We start from the raw sequence: 15,249 nt of genomic DNA on the forward strand, positions 1-15,249 counted from the left end.
CTCCTGCCGATCTGCCAGCGGATAGAGATGCTTGGGCGTGACGCGTTGGATCGAGGTGTCGTTCATCAGAGCGGTCCAGAGGCAGTCGCCATGATGGAGATGATCATCACTGATGCGGGCCGTGCGGCGGCATACAGGCGGCAGAGGAGGTCCCAGGGAGAGAGGGTTAGGCGCACCCAGTAGTGGTCGGGTTTATTTATTTTTTGTTTTCGGATTGTATCTTTCGCACACTATTATTATTTGGATTTGGATCGGCTTGTATATATTACTATTTTTATCATATTAGTATTTTCTGTTTATATGTCGCTTATTTTATTTGCCGTCTTCCTTTAATTAAAAATACGAGACTGTTTCCAAAAACATAAAAAAAAAACACAGTTTCTACATAATTCGGAAGTGCATTTCCGAAACCCCTAAAAATTTGAAAAAAGGTGTTTTCGGAAGTGCATCTCCGAAAACACCCCCCATGAGGTGTTTTCGGAGATGCACTTCCGAAGTCTGAAAAGTATTTAAAAAAAATACTTCGGAAATGAACTTCCGAAGCAGGGGTAATCTGGGGTTTTCACCGGGGGTGACCCCATAGGGAGGTGGGTAAAGAAATTTTCTTATATAATGTATGTAATGGGTAGAATACATTATTTAGGGATTTAGATTTCAATTTCTAGGTTTTTCACATGTTTAGGTCTTGAATGATAAATCATGAAATTGATGTTAGAATCATGTTTTGATGTTTACAATTGAACCTACATGTTAGATATAGGTTATAATGCCTTAAATCGCATAAAAATTGATGTTAAAACGTATTTTGAGTGAAGAAATCGCACAAAGAATCATTTTATCCGCGCAGAACTTTCTGCATATCGTAGAGTTCGCTTAGCGAAGTAGTCTAGGAGCAGAATTTTTGTAAAAATTTAAAAATTCATAACTTTTGAACCATAACTCCGTTTGAGTCCCCATTCGAAGCGTTAGAAAGCTAGCGTGACATTATTTTCAACAAAAATAATTTTGTTGGCAGTGGGTGATTTAATCATTGTGTGATTGTGTAAAATGACATGTATGTGTGTATATATATGTTGAGAATTGATGTTGGATAGGAATAACATTGTTTGGCATTACTTTTTATGTGTTCCTGTGATGTGTTGAATTGATTAATGTTATGAGAATGCATTGTATGTGATTGATGACATGATATATGTATGTTTGTGCAAAAGTGAAGATGATTCATATATGATGAATTAGGTGATGTATGTTTGTAATTAAGATTGAGAGATGGTCTTAATTTACATATGATTGTTGATGTTTGCACATGCATCATTTGTTTTCAAGAGGCAATGTTTACTAATTTCGTGGAAGTTAGTGACTTGTCCCAAATCTAGAGGGTTGGCTTGAAAGCTTAGAGGACATGCTTTTTGGTGGTTATCTGTTTGAGAGATGGACTCAGCAGGGTCGTTAAGATTAACAATTGGTACCACATGCATATTGCATTGAGTTGAATTGGAGTCACATTAGTCAATGTGAAATTTTGTGTTGGTGTGCAGTATGTGTTATTGATGTGAAGATTACATTAATGGTATTTGTGATTGATTATCTTTGATTCTTGGATTATTGAGCAATATTGTACATGCGAAATGTGTTGGAATGTGTTGAATACATGAATATGTGAAGTTTGATGAATTCAATTGTTGTATGTATGTTATGCATTACTTATTATTATATATTTCTATAATAATGTGAATTCTCGCCCTTATGTTGAAATGATATTTTTTACGACATCGCTCAGGTACCAAGGATAGAAGTGCTCCTTGCAAGGATTAGTCGGAGGAGCTAGTTCTTTGTTTATCCTTATCTAGGTAGTGAGTCATATGCTTTGATTATGTAACATGGAAAAACATTTGAACTCATGTTTGTTTGACAGATGTTTTGTTATACTCTATTCCATATTATTGTGTATTGAGATTATGTGATGATTGGCCTTTGATACCTAATATTTTTAAGACATGATGTCTATTAAGAGATTCACTTATTGGTATCATTTTGAAAAGAGAATTATTCCACTGTGATATGCATATGTGTTAGTATATGGAAAATGATTTTAAATGCGTGTTATGAGCATGACCAGGTGTATTTGTGTTGGTTTTGAAATACATGTGACGCCCTCTTTTGATATGCATGCTAATTTACACTGATTTTCTATATTATTACGTTGGGGTTTAGAGGGTATTACAATATGTAGCTCAAAAGGGAGACTACTATGGGGAGGCTTGCTAAAGATTTTCAAAATATTATTCTCCAGCGCTCAACCTTATCATTTTGTCTTTACAGCTCAGTGCTAATTTCTTTACTAGAGATTCTTCCACTTCATCCCTAATCATCACTCAAGACCTCTTCCATCCTCTTCTGCCTTAGAGCCTGTTAAGTATTGGCATTAAAACTCCGCCACGACAGTAACTTGATAACATGGCTACTCATGCACATCAAAAACAACATAAAAACTAAACGAAAGAGCACCAGGTATGCTCATTACTAATTAAGACAGATGACTATAAAACATATGTACAATTAACCCCTTCTTTAGCCCACCAGCAATAGCGCATATCGTCATTCTTGTTATGTATATGAGAGCGTTATAAAACATATTTATAATCAATCATTTCTCTAGCCCGTGATGAGGGAATAACCTCAACATTTCATTAAATTGCTCCCATGCTTCATAGATCGATTCCTCGTCCTTCTGAGTAAAATTGGTAAATTGATTTCTTAATTGGGTTGTTTTACTATACGAGAAATATCTAGATAGGAAAGCAGTTTTCAATTGATCCCATAAAGTAATGGAATCAAAATACAAGAATGCAACCATTCTATCGCTTCGTCCCTTAACAAGAAAGGAAAAAGTCTTAGTCAAATTGTTTCATTTTCACTCTATTCATTTTTTTAGTTTCGCAGTATTTGAAAGATATAGATAGATGATGGTTCGAATCATTTGTTGGCAAACCATAAAACTGGTTCTATTGTACCATGGACATTAAGGATGTTTAAGATCAAAATTATTTACATCCACTATAGAACGCACAATACTGGAATGAGGTTTTCTATTGTTTGGGTACGCATAATCCTTTAACATACAATTTTTAGCAATCGCTTGTTTTTGTTATTGATGTCTACTCTTCTATGCCAAAATTGTTCGATCACAATACCTTTTAAGAAAGCTATCTTTTAGAACACTTGATGTTCTTAGTTAACACTTTCATGTCTTGGTTTAATAGTCTAACTTTTTAACTTTGATATAAGTCATCGCGTTTTAGTGTATCAACCAGTATTTGAAGTTGTCTCTACTATCATAGAATCATGTGTGAAAAACCAAAGAAATCATTGCATTATTATAGATTCCCATATCAAGGTTTAGATAAAGGGTTTAAAAGATGTCTATCATTTTAGAAAGTCCTCATAATCCTAAGCTTATTAGGAAACTATTCACTCATAATATTTAGAAATGCATACATGATTATAAACATATACATTTGCATAAAATAAAGAGATGATAAAAAATACAAACTGAATAAAGCAAGATAATCAAACATACAATTGAAAATGCATAAAGATAGAAAAGGAAGAGCTCTGTTCTTCAAGTTACAAAGAAACCGAAAGTGCAAAAACAAAATGAAATTCTAAAATTTGTATAGTGTAGAATGTGTAGCAGACTCATAAATTGATACTTTACAACATGTTTATATAGTCTTCAACTCATTATGGTGGTGGATAATCATTTGTATTTAATTCTTGGCTAATTAGTTTGTAACAGATGGAAAGTACACAAGTCTGAAAATGAAACAGCAAAAAAAGAAGAAAAAAAAATCAAGAGTCAATAGGGCCATTACGGACATAATACTCATTTCGAGATGGTCATAATGGCCTCCACTGCGCCAATTTTTCTTTTTTTTTTAGAAACTTGAAATCCTTGGGGTCATTAAGGTTGTAATTAGGGGAGGAAATAGGTCAGACCGATAACAGGGACCTACAGATTAGCCTATATAGGCTCAGGTCATGCCACACATTATTTTTAAATAGAAAAGGACTACGCTTTTTGATAAGCCTATTTAGTTAAAAAGGCTAGGCCCCAGGCCCTAAAAGAAGCCTTTTAAGCCTATCAGGCCGACCTATTTAAATAAATATGAATACTTTTTTATCATCATTATGTTATGTTTTATACTTTAAATTAAAATACATAAATAAAATTTGGTTATCTTGAAAAACTTATGAAAATAAGATGAAAACATCTGATGAACATTGTTTTCATAAGTTCTCTTAAACAAATAGTCTTCTAAAACTTATGCTAAGAGGTAGGTAAGTTAAAATAAGTCAATGCAAACAAATTTTTAGTCTCTTGGTCTTTTAGTTATTTAGTCTATTTAAACATTATTTTAATTGCTTATATACATATGTCTAAAACAAATTGGCTTTTATATAAGCTAACAGGCTAACCAGGCCTTCGAAAAGGCCAGACTCGGGCCTAAAATATTAGCCTACGACAGGCCACATGCCAAGCTTAGGCTTCCGTTTTTTGACAGGCCAGGCTTAGGCTTGGCAAAGCCTAACTCGGCCCAGCCTATTTCCAACCCTAGTTGTAATACCTATTACGGGATGATCATTGTTATTGGGCTCAACAATAATCATTGGGTTTACTTAAAGTTAGAACTAAATTATCTATTGTCTTCCGTCACTCACCGTTGAAGACAGAATTGTACGGATGATACAAAAGCATGAGAATTAGCATATGCGTGTCGCTTTAATCATTGAGAAGACGAAGTTAGAAAGTCATCTTAGTTTGTTTTGTATGCTTATATGTATGACAATTATTGTATGTATATATTTAGTCAGGTAATATTTTTATCGATTCAATTATTTGAGAAAAAGTAATAAAAAGTGGAAAAGGCTTATTGATGCTATATCAGAAATTTTATATTTTCGAATATTTTTTGCAAATACCGAAAATTTCAAAATTTTCAATAATTTATATCTTTTGACCGAAAATTTGAAATTTTCAATGAACTCCCACCTGTTACGATAAAAAATGTAAACTTTTTGAGATTTTCATATAATCGCCTGTCCTTTTCAATTTTCCGATATTTACATGAACCCGCGTAAAAGCACTAGAAATTTTCATTCACACCCAACACTATTGATTTGGTGTGTTGATATAAACAATAGATGACCCGCATCAATAGGATTTAATAAGTTGAGCCCAAAAATATATATAAAATAAGAGATGAATGATTTATTGTGTTAATTCAATAATAAAATATTTATTACCTTGAATATATTATTCACTTTATACAGTGATTATGATCAATTAATAAATTTTAACTAACTATAATAAAACTAACTAATTGTTAACTATTTATAATCAAATATAAAAAATGACACAACTAATTATAACCGATAAATCATTACACATATTTAATTTTTATTATAATCTACTTATTATAAATCCAAGGTTGTCATGATGGCAACCCTAGCCACATGTCACCTTGGTAGCAACTCTAAACACAAACCCTAATTGTATTTTTACTAATTTGTCCCTACGTCATAAATAAATAAATAATAAAAATAATAATAACAATAATAATAATAATAAACAAAATAATAATAATAATTAAAATAATAATAATGATAATAATAATAAAAATAATAATTATACCTATATTATTAATATTGAGCCATAGCAATAAAAAAATATAATCATAATAATAATAATAATTATAATAATAATAATAATAATGGTACGGATTAAATTATACAAAATCATTTTAACAATCAAATTAATTTATGATGGAGAAGAAATAAAATAAATAAATAGGATTTTATAATAAATAATATATTATTTATTAAATAGACACAATAATAATAATAATAATAATAATAATAATAATAATAATAATAATAATAATAATAATAATAATAATAATAATAATGAGCTAGCTATAAAAATAAAAATAAATAAATAATAATCAGGATTAAATTATACAAAATTATTTTTACAATCAAATTAATTTATAAAAGAGAAGAAATAAAAAAACATAAATAAGATTCTAATATATTTTTTTGGAATCAAAATATATTTAAATTTTTTTATTATTATTATTATTATTATTATCAATTTAATGAATTGTAATTCCAAGGTTGTCATGATGAAAAATTTGGTAACATATTACAATTTTCAATTTTATATAATTCAATATTTCAAATTAATTATAAAATAGATTAAATTATTATAATAAAGTAGTTAAAAATTAAACTATCCAAAATCTTGACAACATTTCATATTTTATATTTATACTTAAAAATATAAACGTGTTTAATTTTTAAAATCTTGATTTCATAGTTATAATACTTTTATCATGATGCATATAGTAATTAAATATTATTTTCGTGTTATCATTTAATTATAATTAAATATTAAATATTATTTTTATGTTATATTATAAAAAATATTATTAATATATTTTATTAGTATTATAATAATAATTATTCTTATTGCAGTTACTAGACATTAAATTAGTAACAATTATTATTATATATTTCATAATAGTTATATTATATTAAAATGATTATTAATATATAGTAACTAATTATTATCACATATACTAAACATTAAGTTAGTAACAATTATTATTATATTTCATAATGGTTATACTATATTAAAATAATTATTTGTATATTTCAATTACTATTATAATAATAATTATTATTATTCTTATTCAGTTACTAAACATTAAATTAGTTACAATTATTATTTTATTTCATGTCTTTTAATATAAGTAAACAGTCCAACAAATTTTATTTAATGTATTAATTTTAAAATTCAATATTAATTACTTCATCTCATTACTCTACCACTAATTCTACGTACTTCAACCATTCAATCAACAAAATTCTAAAAAAAAAAAGCTTCTCACGCTTAAATATTTTCTTTCTCTATTTTCAATACTATGTTTTGTCAGTTACTAATTCCAAGAACTCCAACTCCACTAATTAATTGTATTGCGTCCATTCACATTATCACATAATGATTTTAGTACAAATACATATACACCCCATCTATTTTTCATATTCTCCAAAATTTTCAGCAGGTAAGTAACTTTTTTCTATTTTTCTTCTTCATCTTCTTTCTTTTCTTTTGATTTTTAATTGGGTTTACTGTTTCTTTTTATTTTTGAATTCTACATACAAATATTGCACCAAGATTCCTCAAATTTCTAGTATAGAAGTTTTTGAATTTCTATTTTGCTTGATGAAAATGTGAGTATTTCATTTGTTGTTTATAACCTATTATGTGTTATTTCATATTTTACCAAGTTATTATATTTTCAATATAATTTTTTCAGTGTTCAAACATCCAAGTTTCAGTTAAACCGGCATTATTTGGTGATTTTAAGTCATCTTAAAGAGGACTCGTACTATATAAGTTGCAATATATTATGTTACTAGAGAATTCACTTTGTGGCTAAAAACTTCCTCAATAAAAAATAATAACTGCATCATATTCCAGTGTAGTAGTGCAAATTTGAATTCGGTGTACTCTATTTATTTAATATTAAAAAAATATTTGTAGTCATTAAACTTCTAAGAAAAAAAACTTTGTAATTGTTTCGATTGAGAATTTGATTTTTATTTTTATAAAATTTTGAAATCCAAAACTAAAATTAAATATGAATCATGTGACTTCACATGAACTATCATTATTTATGTGATTGTGTGAGAGAGGCTCACATCTAGATGGATACATATTTTGAATTTGATTCATATCAATATTTTTTTGTTTTTGTCTTTGACAATGATAGATATATGCTTTTATGTTATTAATCCATAAAGAAGATTTTTAATTTTTTAAACGGCAGACAAATCACTTTAAATATAAACTGAAAAACAATAAAAAATTACAGTAAAAAATAAATTAAAACCATTTTTTATTGTTAATTATTATTATTATTATTATTATTATTATTATTATTATTATTATTATTATTATTGTTACATTGTTAATTCTATCAAATATTATGCGTCCTTTTATACTTTTAATAAATAAAAAAGATACTCTTCCAAAAATAAATAAAAGAATAAAAGGATAGAAATAAATGTGGTTTATTTTATTTTGTATCAGTTTGTTCTAATTTTTAACCATAGACTCAAGCACATGTGATTCATTAATCGCTCTAATAGTAGTTACATTTTATCCTTAAATAATTTTTTTCATTAACCACTAATTCCACCCACGTACAATGATTTTTTCATTAAAAAAATCACTCTGATTAACACATATATAATTTTTTATAAACATAATTTTGTATTTATTTATGTAAATGTTAAAATGTAAAATAATTATTACTCTATAACCCTTTCATATAATAATAATTTTTATAACTAATTCAAAAATGCAATATTAATTCAAAAGATTGTTCTATTCAATTACACATATAACATATTTAATTTAACAAATGAATAATTTTTTTATTTAAAACGGTACTCCAATTTATAATAATTTTATACTATTATTTGAATGTACTCTCTCCATTTTTTATTTTTTATTATAGATTATTTTTTAAAAATTATAACAAAGTCATTTTACACGTCAATAAATTATTTATCATATTTTTTTATTATACTCTCAAATATTTATTATTCACTTTTCTTTCAATTTTTTAAATTCATTATTTCTATATCATCAATAAAAGATAATTTTATAAAAAATTTATCAATTTTTTTTAATATAATAATATAATAATAATTATCTATATATAATAATAGATAGAATAATATCATACTATTATATGTAAATTTTAATGCTATATTTTCATTCCAAATCTCAATTTTTTCTAGAAAAAACAGAGTCTTCCTCTCTTGAATATTTAATGTTATATTTTCGTTCCAAATCTTAGTGTGATCCTCCAACCATATAAAATTTTAATTCCACTCTCGAATATAGAAATTGATATCATATATATCATAAGTATACAAAAATTAAAAAACTAATGATCACTTTTCCTTTATATTTTATTAATATATATCATGGTTAAATTTGCGGTGGATGACGCCAATTACCACTTCAAATTTTGTGATATTTTTTCATGTTTTTGTATATGTTTTTATTGTACGGATACACCTATAACTTTGCATTTGATAAAGTATAAAGATATAAAATTTTGTTAATTTATATTCATTTTTGTTTTAAAAAAATAAATCATTTATCCATATTTTTGTCCCGTGCATCGCACGGGTGAAAGTACTAGTTACTCTAAAATTAGGGATTCTAATGTGCTGACTGAATAAAAAAATTTCCACTCTGAGTGCATGGCAATTAAACTATATATATATATATATATATATATATATATATATATATATATATATATATATATATATATATATATATATATATATATATATATATATATATATATATATATATATATATATATATATATACACACAACAAGTCCTAATTAATCTAACATCCATAGATATAGAGGTTTATGTTCAACATGTGAGTGGCGACTTTTTCTTATAGCTTAATAATGCAAGTATTTCCCCACATCAATTATTATTCTTTCTGTAAGAAAAACAAGTAAGATTAATTCAATTAATTTGACAAATAAAGCATAAACAAATCATCAACATGAAGTTGAAAAATGAAACAAATTAAATAAACTTTCGTGTTCTAAAGGGAACTTCACAGTAACCATTTTCAGCTCCTATAAATGAATGCATATACCAACATATTAATCCACACACAAACAAAGAGCATACATTGTCCAATCCTTAATCATCATCATGGGTGTTTTCATTTCAGAAAGTGAGTATGTTTCTTCAGTCTCCATTGGAATACTATACAGAGCCATTGTGCAAGATGCAAACATCGTCTACCCGAGAGCTTTACCACAATTCATCGAGAGAGCTGAAACTCTCGAAGGAGATGGAGGGCCTGGAACCATTAAAAAGATTACTTTTGTTGGAGGTAATTAAATATATTTTTTTGTCAAATAAATTAGTAGCTACAATTACACATTTAAACATGAATAAGTGGGATGTTACGGGTTGAACTCTCGTCTCTATATCAACTGAGTTGTTTTAACAGGACAATTAAATATGTTTAGTACATCTAAAAATGTATTATTAAAATTGTTACAGGTCTTGGGTCTACTAAGCAGCATGTAGATGTGGTTGACAAAGAAAACTATATGTACAGTTATAGTGTATATGAAGGTATTGCTTTGTCAGATCAACCTCTAGAGAAGATATGTTTTGAATACAAGTTTGTTCCAAGCACTGAAGGAGGATGCATTGTGAAATCAACAACTAAGTATTATACTAAAGATGGTGCTGAAGTTAGTGAGGACTATTTGGAAGGTGGAATTCAGAGATCTGATGGTTTCAACAAGGCTATTGAGGGTTTCCTTTTGGCTAATCCTGGTTACAATAAAGACAGCAACTAGTTCTGCTTATGTTGTGAATTAATGAGATCCATTTATCTGTTTCTCTGTTGTGTTTTCTGAGTATGTAGTATTGCTTTAAGATTTCAAATGTGCATTGTGAAAAGAGTTTGTGAGCTTATTCAAAAGTGGTTTCTAAACCTCTTAATAAAGATTTCATTATCCTACTGTTTTTAAAACAAATTTATTTTCATTTTTAAGGCTTGTATAGAAGTTATAGGGCCTTAAATAGATTAAAAGTCAATCTCTAACCAGTTTAGTATCTCAAATTATATCACTTTGGTGACAAATAACGGAATGAAATATATATCACTTAAGGTCGATCAAAAAATCTTTATAAAAGTTTTTCTATTTATAAATAATTCCTACTTTTTGTCAGATTAGAACTAATATGGTGACTCAACATTCATTTTATGCTGGTTAGATTTGTAACCACCTAATAGATTGTTGTCACCCAACCAAGGCCACTAGTGTAACTTACTAGAGGATTTAACCATCATGAAGATAAGACTAGATGTGATAAAAACACAAATGCAAAATAAATGACAAAGAAACGGCAGTTGCCATCAATATGCAGTTCGAGACTTCTATTAGTCTTAGAACATCTTTGACACAAATTATGCAAATCATCCGCAAGCAAAAGAAAAACTTGGCAAGAACTGAATATCAATCCACTAATATGAGCTTTGAAAATAACCCTTTCTAGGAAGTCCCTCAATGATTACATAGAATATCATAAAACAAACCGGAGTGTACTAATATCAAAATAAAGTCATTGGAATATTCAAAATTTGATCACTAACTAATGCCTAAGCTGCAGTCTTCTTCAGCTTAGCAAGCTCTTGCCTAACACCAGCAGCCCTCTGCATAAGCCAAAAATGAATAATTTAAAGTTAATAATTTAATTCGACCCCCATACAAGCCACTCAATCAATATTAGAAACAGGAAAGAAAATAACATAGATGTGTAAATTGAAACAAACCTTGATCTTTGCCAACATTATCTTGAACCTATCAAAATCATTGAGTGCTGCTCTAGTCTTCTTCACAATCAATTTTCTGCCCCATGAGCTCTTTGCCCACTTGTTCTGAACATCTGTTTAAGAACAAAACAAATCATTAACAAAAGAATCCAATATCAAAATCAAATTTCTTTCTAAAAAGTAGTACCAACCAGCAGCCTCCAAAGCTTTGACGAGATCCTTCTTCTTGGGAACCCTCTTAATATCAATCTTGAGGTCAGTGAGTGAAAGTCTCTTGAAATTTATAGGGGACCTCTCCATATCAGGAGCATCAACAAGAGCCTGATGAACATAAAGTATACAATTTATCCTATATACCTTCACCATCAAATTTACAACCAGGATATCCAACTCAAACCAAAAATGCACACAACTCAATCTCTCAATTTTTTCAACAAAATTTATTATCATAAGGTATCAAATCAAAATTGCCTAGATTCAATGTTTTGAAAAAACCATTCCTTACGCGAACACATTCAGGTATTATTCAGATACCAATACCGTAACAAAAACAACAGCAGGTCTTATTCCACTAATTGGGGGCGAGTACATGAATCAATTTTTGCCACATAATATTCTATCCAGAGTATGCTTCTATCCAAATCGTTATCGTTAATGTCAATAACAATACGGTTCATCGTTTTTATGATAAAGAAAAATGGCAATTAATTCACACTACAACCGCAAAACCTTGCCTAGACTAACAAATTGCTAGAAACTTCATTTAATTCAACACACGAACACAAATCAAACAAGTAGTCATAAAAAACGTTAATTCACCAATAAGAACCCTACTTTTTTGGCAATGAAAAAATTCAAACATTTTCGCTTCAAGTTTCTAAGGAAACAAAGCTAACAGATGGGCACCACTTGGATCTGATATTTAAAAAAATGTAAGAGAAATTGAATTATAAATGTGCATACTCTGGTCTGGTCGATGACATCAACGATGACAACGAGTCTACCGTAGTCTTTTCCGTAGTTGATCAGAGCAACCCTCCCAATCTCGACGAACCTCTTGAAAGGCTGCAAAAAAGTTCAGAAAAAACAATACAGATGAATATTGTTAGAATGAGGAAACTCGGAAATAGGAAGCAACGAAATGATGAGAAAGTATAGTGAGAGGACTCGCCATTTTTTCTAGGGTTTCTGAGATTCAAGGTTGAAGCACGGAGAGACTGAAAAAAGTGAGAGACGGGTTTTTGTTAAGGTGATTTGTTGGGCTTAGAGTGACGGGTTCGGGTTGCATGTAAGACTAGCTCAATCTTTGGGCCCAATTTGAAGTTTTCTTTAACTCTAGAAAGCTTGATATAAGTTGTTGGAATATTTAACTATTTGTTTCTTCATAGTATTAACTAACACCTATGATTGTAAATTCAATTAAAAAACCTAAATAAATATATTATATGTTTCTTGTTAATTTAATCCAGTTGATAGTTGTGTTGAAATATAATATTTGATGATAGGGACATATATTCAAACTCGTGTTATCCACAAATCAATTTTTAAAGAATGTAATTTTATTCATTAAGTTATTGACTAAAAATAATTAATATATATGTGGCATAAAAAATAATAGTTTAATTAAAACTTTGATTCCCTCTCATGTTTTTTTTTTTTAAGATTTTGTCATCATATATTAAAATTTGAAATTTTTCCCTAATTTTATTTTTTTTGGATTTGAGTTGAGTCCTTCAAGAAAGACTTAACTTGAGTCCCTCTGATGATATTTAAGTTGAGTCTCTCATGTGAGATTTTGAATTGAGTTCCTCATGCGAGACTTTGAGTTAAATCTCTCAGACAAGACTTTTAGTTGTGTTATTTATTTAGTTGTTATTAAAGGGTTCATGATATGGTGTATTTTATGATCTAACAAGAGGGCTAGTCAAGTGGGTTGACGAAATCTGTGAATTCTTAGTATTTGACCAATATTTATATTATCCTTTGGCCAAAAAGGGTATTTCATAGAGGATCCAGCATTTATATTGCCTCTTTGGGAGACAATGACTCTTTAGAAAAGATCCAGCTTTTATTTTGCCACTTTTGCCTCTTGGGAGGCAGGACAATTTAAAGAATATCCAACATTTATATTACTTTTTAGAAGGAAATGACTCTTTAGAGAATATTCAACTTTTATATTGCCTCTTGGGTGGTAGAGATTCTTTAAAGAAGACTCAACCATGGGCGAAGCTACAGCCCAGCGAACTCGGGCACGCGCCCGGGCTCAACCCCTCCTTTCGTTATATACTCCCCACCTAATAGTTTATTTTTAGACAACATCAAGGGCAACGTTAATAATTTTTAGACAAAATTAAGGGCAAAATTAGTATAAAAAAAAGAATGTGAAAATTTTGGACAAAATCAAGGGCAGAATTTTTAGACAAAATTAGTAGAAACAAGGTGTACAATTAGTAAAAACAGGGAGTAAAATTTTTGTCCAGGCTCCCTAAAATTTTTGGCTCCGCCACTGGACCCAACATTTATATTTTATCTAACGGCAGGCCTTCCTTTGTAGGTTTCCTACTCTAGGCGAAGCTGGTAACATAATAAATTTTAAGGAATTTCATACATTGACAGACTAAATGACCATTTCCTTATTACAAAAATAAAACAGTAAATGGCTAATTGTAAAAGTATCTCAAGTTAATTAAGTTACATGTTTTAGGGATGAGTCTTCCATCTAGCTCTTCGTGTTTGTAAACTTCATGACGTAACTTCTGACATATGCGATATGGACCTTCCTATTTAGATTGTAGTTTCCCCATGCAAGCTGGTACGACAACTTATATGAGCACGAGGTTGCCCTCATGTGATTCCCTTGGGAACACTTTGGAGTTATACCTTCTAGAAGCCCTTCGTTTGGTGGAAAATTCTCTGATATAAGCAACATCGTGGATTTCATCGATTAGGTCGGTTGCACATCTAAGCCTTGCCATATTATTTTCTTCCTTGAATTGAGAGTGTCTTTATATGGGTGTATCGATTTCAACAAGCAACATGACAACAGCATTGTATACCATTGTGAATGGAGTTTCTTTGGTAGTTGGATGAGGGTGGTGTGATATGACCATAGTATTTCATGGAGTTATTCGCCCAAGAGTCCATTGGCTTCATCCTATTTTTTCTCTATCCCACCGAGTATTACTTTGTTCATCAACTCGGTCTACCCGTTCACTTTTGGCTAGACAGTTAAAACAAACTTTGTCTGCACTCCCACAAGTCAAGGCAGAAATCAACCATAGTGGAGCAGGAATACTAAGTATCTTTGTCTTAGATTATAACTTCTGGTAAATAAACCTACATATGATCCACTATCAATATAACAATGAACCCTTTCTACTTCGATTTTCTAGATGCCTTCAGCTTCTATCCACTTCGTGAAATATTATATTTCAATGATCAAGAACTTCAGTTAGTCAATCACCAGCACGAAAGGAAATAGGATGTCAACCCCCCGTCGGTAAAATGGCCATTGTGATGTGATAGAGTGAAGGGCCTTAGTTGGTGCATAATGTAGGTTTGCATGTTTTTGGCATTTTTCGTATTTTCTAACATATTTAACACTACCAATCATCCGAGTAGGCCAATATTAACACGCATTGAATAACTTGTAAGCTAGGGATCTCCCACCAATGTGACTACTGCATGTTCCTCGGTGGACGTATGTAAGGACCAAGATGATTTCTTTTTCCCTTAGACATCTTAGCATGAGGGAGGCATTTCACATCTTATAAAGCTTCCTA

At 29.5% G+C, this 15,249-nt stretch overlaps 2 protein-coding genes and 1 non-coding gene across 3 annotated transcripts; 2 read left to right on the forward strand and 1 right to left on the reverse strand.

Moving 5' to 3' along the window:
* The first annotated feature begins 2,657 nt into the window (after positions 1-2,657).
* LOC131645400 (small nucleolar RNA R71) lies at positions 2,658-2,768 on the forward strand. The gene has a single exon (XR_009297025.1). It is a non-coding gene; the product is annotated as a small nucleolar RNA R71 (small nucleolar RNA).
* Positions 2,769-9,772: 7,004 nt separating this feature from the next.
* On the forward strand, positions 9,773-10,663 carry LOC131602747 (nodulin-13-like). The gene is made up of 2 exons (XM_058874936.1): positions 9,773-10,009; positions 10,183-10,663. The coding sequence occupies exons 1-2, from the start codon at positions 9,826-9,828 to the stop codon at positions 10,485-10,487; spliced, it is 489 nt and encodes a 162-aa protein (XP_058730919.1). The 5' UTR covers positions 9,773-9,825; the 3' UTR covers positions 10,488-10,663.
* A 470-nt stretch (positions 10,664-11,133) lies between these two features.
* On the reverse strand, positions 11,134-12,693 carry LOC131602757 (large ribosomal subunit protein eL14). The gene is made up of 5 exons (XM_058874946.1): positions 12,639-12,693; positions 12,431-12,532; positions 11,659-11,788; positions 11,468-11,580; positions 11,134-11,347 (listed from the first exon to the last, which is right to left on the reverse strand). The coding sequence occupies exons 1-5, from the start codon at positions 12,639-12,641 to the stop codon at positions 11,294-11,296; spliced, it is 402 nt and encodes a 133-aa protein (XP_058730929.1). The 5' UTR covers positions 12,642-12,693; the 3' UTR covers positions 11,134-11,293.
* Between the last annotated feature and the right edge of the window lie 2,556 nt (positions 12,694-15,249).

The sequence above is a fragment of the Vicia villosa genome, linkage group LG1 (genome assembly GCF_029867415.1).
Source record: "Vicia villosa cultivar HV-30 ecotype Madison, WI linkage group LG1, Vvil1.0, whole genome shotgun sequence".
Classification (NCBI taxonomy): Eukaryota; Viridiplantae; Streptophyta; class Magnoliopsida; order Fabales; family Fabaceae; genus Vicia; species Vicia villosa.